At 53.2% G+C, this 6273-nt stretch overlaps 1 protein-coding gene across 1 annotated transcript; it reads right to left on the bottom strand.

Annotated features, from left to right (window-relative positions):
- Positions 1–217: 217 nt before the first annotated feature.
- SOX21 (SRY-box transcription factor 21) lies at positions 218–3021 on the bottom strand. The gene has a single exon (XM_059144316.1). The coding sequence runs from the start codon at positions 2671–2673 to the stop codon at positions 1843–1845; it is 831 nt and encodes a 276-aa protein (XP_059000299.1). The 5' UTR covers positions 2674–3021; the 3' UTR covers positions 218–1842.
- Positions 3022–6273: the final 3252 nt, after the last annotated feature.

Below are 6273 nucleotides of genomic sequence, written 5' to 3'. Positions count from 1 at the left end.
TGGTTTTTTTTTTTTTTTTATCTTCTTTCCTATTCACGATTAAAAATGTGATAAATCAGGTTTTTGGCTCTGAATAACAATGGCTTGATTTAGATTTCCTAGTAAATCTATTCAAAAGTGAAACAAAGGCTGCCTTTGGAGGATACCTTACACTTCACCTGGACCAGGCACGTAAGGGCAATTCAGATAAAAATCTTGTTAGGAACTCAACAAGAAATAGAGGATTTTCTCTTTTCCCTGGTTCAGGCTTTATTTAAACTCTTTGTTCAAAAAAAATGAACAGAGTGATAGTCGGATTCTAATTTACAGATATAGTTTAGACGTCTAATATTAAATTAGAAGATCACACAAGAAAACCATTTACACATAAAGGTTAAAACCAATACTTAAACTTTTTAAAACTTTATATTACATAAAGTCAAAATGAAACTAAATACATGTTAGCCAACTTCATTCACAAACATTAGTCAAAAATATATACATTTAAAAAGAAACAAAAAGCTATAGTTGAGGTTCTTTTCTCTAAAATGTGTTTTATCATAATTTGCAAATGAATTGCAGGTAATCTAAAAAATAAGCTAATTAGGGAAGGAACTCCAAAACACATTTAAGCGGTTCAAGTTGGTGAAGAAATGCTAGCTGAAAATCAGAGACATCTGTCAAACAATTCTGTTTTTCTTTCCAGTTTTGCTAAATAATAAATATATCATTGCCACTCAGACGAAAAAAGTCTGATTTAATCTTAGATAAAATTGCGATTCTGAAATAGTCCCGCAATTTTTAAAAGTTAACTTTGACATTTGCTCAAAATGCTTTAGAGTCTAAAACCGACTCAAATTTAGGGCAACGCAAATAACACATTTTCAGACTCCATGTTTTCACGGACATATACACATTTACAATCTTAAGGTGAACTCAGCCATAAGGGGAAAATAGGAACAGTGCCTTTTATCTTTCTGTAAACTGTGTCAGAAATCCGAGCAAGTGGACTCAGGGAGACTTATCAGCTGTTGTTGTTGTTGTTTTAAGGTATAAAATCGAATTGACAACTTTTCATCTCGCACAGATTTCTTGTTTGCATTCCTTGCTCTTAAGAGCTCTCGCTCTCATTTGCATATGACGTGATAGACAAAAGAAAGCGTGATCATCTCACATACAAAAGGCCAGATTGGAGCCGGTCACTGGTCAAGAATGGATCCGGTCTGTGAGTTCTGCTTGAGAGAACAGAGATTTGCAAAGTCAAAAAGTACAAATAGGGAGCAAGGCCGCTCAGAGCCGTATCGCTCTGAGAAACTAATGACACAGATCAGCTTTTCCCGTGTGCCAGCCATTTCAGACCTAACACTTGAACAGAGTGCATGCGACACAGACCAGGAGGGGGATAGCGCCCCCCCCCCCAAAAAAACAAAAACAAAAACAAAAAAAACAAGATAATGAGAAACAAAAACAAAACCGACAATTAACTTCCAACAAACAAAACTGGAAAGCCCAACATGTCAAAAAAGAAGTTACTCCTCCACCTCCTTGGGCCCAAACGCAACAGGTTCCGAAGTGCAAAGCAAACATCAACTGCTGTCGGATACAACCGCCCTCCTTAAAGTGGGCTGCCGAAGTGCGGGTCTGAAATGATCCTGTGAATCCACACGCACACTCGCCCGAGCACGCGCGCGCTCTGCCACTCGCGCCCCGACTGGCATCTCCGCCTCTGCCTGCACCTATACATCTTATGTACATACAACCCGGGGCCCCCGTCGCGGGAGGGCGCACGGGGAGGCCGCGGAGCTCGTACCTATACATATGTACACGTGCGCACACCGGTCCTCGCGAGGCGGCCCCGCGGGGTCATAGCGCGGCGGCGTAGGCCGCGGGGTAGGGGTCCAGCTGAGGCTTGCCCATGCCCGGCAGCAGGATGTAGGCGAGCGGCGGCTGCAGCCCGGGGCTGGGCCACGCGCTGCAGTTGCACGGGATCATGTAGCCCGGGTTGCCCGGGCTGGGGTGCGAGTGCGTGTGCCCCCCGGCGGCCGCCGCCGCCGCTGCAGCCGCCGCCGCCGCGCCGTGGAAGGCGCCGGCGCCCGCGGTCGGGTAGCCCAGCGACGACGCGTACGGGAGGCCGGACGACGACGACGAGATCTCTGCCATCTTGGAGCCCAAGTCGAGCAGCGAGTAGGGGCTGCCGGCGGCCGCGGCGGCGGCGGCAGCGGCGGCGGCGGCGGCCGACTGCGGGAAGAAGACGCGCGCGGCGGCGGCGGCGGCCGCGGCGGCCGCCTTCTCGGGGTTGGCGAGCAGCGATTCGGGCACCAGGCCGCCGCCCGCGCCCGCGTGCAGCCCGGCGCCCGCCTTGAGCGCCGGGTGCTCGGCGTCGGCCACGCCGCCCAGGCCGTAGGGCACCGGGAAGGCGAACTTGTCCTTCTTGAGCAGCGTCTTGGGCTTGCGCCGCGGCCGGTACTTGTAGTCGGGGTGCTCCTTCATGTGCATGGCGCGCAGGCGCTTCGCCTCGTCGATGAACGGCCGCTTCTCCGACTCGGTGAGCAGCTTCCACTCGGCGCCCAGGCGCTTGCTGATCTCCGAGTTGTGCATCTTGGGGTTTTCCTGGGCCATCTTGCGCCGCTGAGCCCGCGACCACACCATGAAGGCGTTCATGGGCCGCTTGACGTGGTCCACCGGCTTGGACATGCTCTCGCCGTGCCGCGGCTGCAGCTCGCCGCCGCCGCCGCCGCCCGGGCCGTCGCCCTCCGCCCGGAGGAAATCAATGTTGGCTGTCCGCGGGGACCCGTTCGGCCGGCCCGCGCTCGCCGCGCCCAGCTTCGCGCCCCGGCGTCGCTCCCGCCCGGGGAGAGGGGGCTGGGGGCTGAGCCCAGGGCCGCGCCGCGCCCCGGGCCTCCCTGGTCTCTCCCGCCGGGCGCCCGGGAAGATCCTCTCGGGGGCACAGGAACTTCTCGGCGCTGCCCCCACCCCACGGTGGCAGTGGGCCCTTTGCTTTCTTTTTGTCCTTCCTATCCGGCTGCGTCGGCTCGCGGCCCCGCAGAACTCTCCTCGTCCTCGGTCTTTTCTCTCTCAAACGCCGCGCAGCTCGGAAAGTTGCGTCGCGAGGACCCCACCAAGTTGAGCCGAGGAGCCCGCCGCCGCGTGCTGCCAAGTGCCAAAGGGGGCCCTCGGCGGCTGGAGTGTTTGGGTTCTCCTCGGTGACTTTCTCATTTGACAGTAGCAGATGGGGGTGGGGAAGGAGGGGAGGTGGCCCCGGAGGAGGAAGAGGAGGGGGAGGCGGAGGAGGGTCCGGGCGCAGCGAGGGAACGCAGAGCTCAGCAACGGTTATAAATACAAATACAGCAGCGCCGGCCGGTCTTCCTGACTCGCGGCAGGGCTCGCCGGCGGGAATCCCCCCCCACCCCGATCGGCTGGGGGCTCGGGGCGGGGAAGACGTCTGCCGCCCCAGCACCTGCCTCGCGGGTCTTCCTCTCCCGCTGCCGGTCCGGGAAGGAGGCTGGAGGCTTGAGCAAGCCTGGGGTCGCTGGGCCTCAGGGGAAATCCTTCCGGCTCGCCGAGGCGCCGCGTCCCGTAGTCCCCCGGGCCATGCCGGCTCCGCTCGCTCTGAGCTCCTCCAGGGGCACCGGCCGACTCGGGCTCCCGGAGAGCGCCGGGCGTGGAGGGCGGCGCTGCCGCGGTGCGGCGCGGCGGGCCGGCTCCGGGCCGCGTCCCCTCCTGGCTCCTCCCGGCCGCCGCCCGGCACTTGCAACTAACTTCAACCAAGTTTCCTGCGCCGGCGCGCTCGCCCGGCTGCGTGCGCCCGCGTGTGCGCCGCGCCCGGGGCCCCGCTCTCCCGGCTTCTCCGGCCCGAGCCGAGCGGGCGCCGGGCGGAGGTGCTGGAGGAGGGGATTTAAGCAAAACGCGCCATCACCTCTATTCGCAGGTCCGCGCTGGGGCTGCTCCCGCTTCCCCCACTCCCGTAGCACAGGGGGCCCCTTCCTGGCCCAGGCCGCCACTCCGCCGCTCCCGAGGCGGCAGGAGCCCCGTGCACGGGCTCAGGTGAGTGTGGCTACCTGCGTGTGCACGCGCCCGGAGCCGGCGCGGGGTGTGCATGTCCGGCCGCGATTGAGTGTGTGTATATCTGGGGGCATGGAGGAGGTGGAGCCCAAGACTCCAGGAGGGAGGAGGGACCAGCGGAGCCTCCTCCCGCTCCCACACCCCCAGGACCGCGAATTAAACTGGAGCCCCTCCGCCCCCTCCATACTCCTCCTCCCACCCCATTCACTGGAGAGCAGGTTGAGGCGAGCGGAGAGCTAGGAGCGCGCCGCGGAGTCTGCGCACTGTTTGGTGCTGGCAACCCCTGGTGTCATCCCGGCCACCCCGGCCCTGGTCGCGGCTCTGGGCTCCTCTGCCCGGAGGAAGGAGGCGCGCTGGAGGAGGAGAGCCTCTCCAACGACGGCAGAAGAGGGGACGCGCTCTAGAAAATGTTGGAGACTTTTCCTAGGAAGAAAGCTCATTTTCCTTGGAGGTCCAGATGTTACTGGCAACAGATGCTGCCCGCATTTTCTTGCGCTGGTGACGCACCCAGTCAGAGGTAGTGAAGTGAAAAATAACTCAGGAGGAACTGAGCGTGCTCTTGGCAACCCTTTCGGAAAGGAGCTCGCCCAGGGTGAGAATAGGCATCTTTGGCTGACTGTTGAGCTCTTTGAAAAAAATCTGAGTGTTTTGTTTTGTTTCTGTTCTGGTCGACAGAGCCACCTTTACGCTGATCTCTTTAAGGTACAGTTAACTTAACACGATCTCACTTAAATGCACAGCTAGGGGGAAGGTGTTCAGAATCAGTAAGTGTCAAACGTCGCTCTGAAAGAGCAAAGTGAAACATACCAATCACTCTGTACTGAAATCGCTTTATGCTGTTAAGCTCAGTTTCCTTTAGAAAGAGTAGTTTTTCCCTCATAATTGACAGGATGCAAAAAAAAAAAAAAAAAAGCATGCGTTTGTTTGCATATTTTTATCACTTCTTGGTATGCTGTAGCATGATCGGTCTGGAGGTTTTATTCACAAGTTGGCCTGTCCTTCAGGGAGAACTTGCTTGCCTTCTTTCTTTGGCAGTTAGGATGGGACCTAGCCATGCGGTGTACACAAGCAGGAAGTTCTGTAAGCAGTTAACTCTTGAAGACTTCCCCGGGATGTATGTTCATCCCATACCCAGACACACAGACACAGGGCACTGATTGTAGTTGTGAACTTAAATAAAACTGTTTGGGCCATCAGATATATTTAAAAGTTAGGCTTGTTTTAGTACTCATTTTAAAAATAATGATTATTGCTTTTATTTTAGTTGCTGTGACATACAGAAATGTGAGCCAACAGTGGAATGTATGGGAGTCTGTATTTTTCTTACAGTATCTTACTTTGTATGTTTACTTTGTATGTCCTTGTATTGCTGTATTGCTGAAACAATTGGGCTGATTTCTGTAGAACCATTTTCCTTTACAAGCCCTATAAAGCCACCAGGTCATTCACAGACTCTGGGTGGAGTAACTTTAAAACACTAGCAGGTGTAATTACATAGACTAGAATATTAAATATACTGTTTTGTGATGATAAATGACAAAATTATCATCCCCGAGCTTTCAACCCAACTTCTATAGTAGGTTTGAGACAAAAATATTATACACTGTCATATGAAGAACATATGCATAGGGATGCAAAATTCGAAAAACTGTTATTCACTAAACATTGTGGATAAAGTCGAATCTAATGAAAGTTATCTTAACATATACAGATAAGGACTGAGAAAAGGTATTTATATTGGTGAGTTAAACTATAATCTGCTCTTTGCAAATTTACATTAAAAAATCTATTGTAATAAATTATTACCACGGGGGAAAAAATGTTCATACATGGAACTGAAACGTGTGCTTATATGTTAGAACGTCTTAGAGAAAGTAAAATACATAAGCTTCCTTGGATATAGTTTTATAAATCGTGCAGTATTGCCTGTTTAGTGATATTAAGTGACCCAAATTTGAAAGTTTTTAAGTCCAAGAAGGCTGAACTATAGAAAACAAAGGTGCTTTCCATACCTGAAAAGAAAATAGTTCCTGTGTGTTTGTTTGCCTAGTCACCAAATTAAATTTCACACATGTCAAAAGAGGAGAGATTTGGTTTTCAATTTCGGTTTTCAGAGGGTGAATAGCCTTGGCCTAGGCCCTTCCCAGCCAAGGCAGGGCCCTCTCAGTAAGCTGGAGTGAAAGGCAGGCAAGGCAGCACTGGTCCTCTGAACCAGCCTTCACACTTCTCCGA

The sequence above is a fragment of the Mustela lutreola genome, chromosome 13 (assembly GCF_030435805.1).
Source record: "Mustela lutreola isolate mMusLut2 chromosome 13, mMusLut2.pri, whole genome shotgun sequence".
Lineage (NCBI taxonomy): Eukaryota > Metazoa > Chordata > Mammalia > Carnivora > Mustelidae > Mustela > Mustela lutreola.
This window is presented reverse-complemented; position numbering and strand designations above follow the sequence as displayed.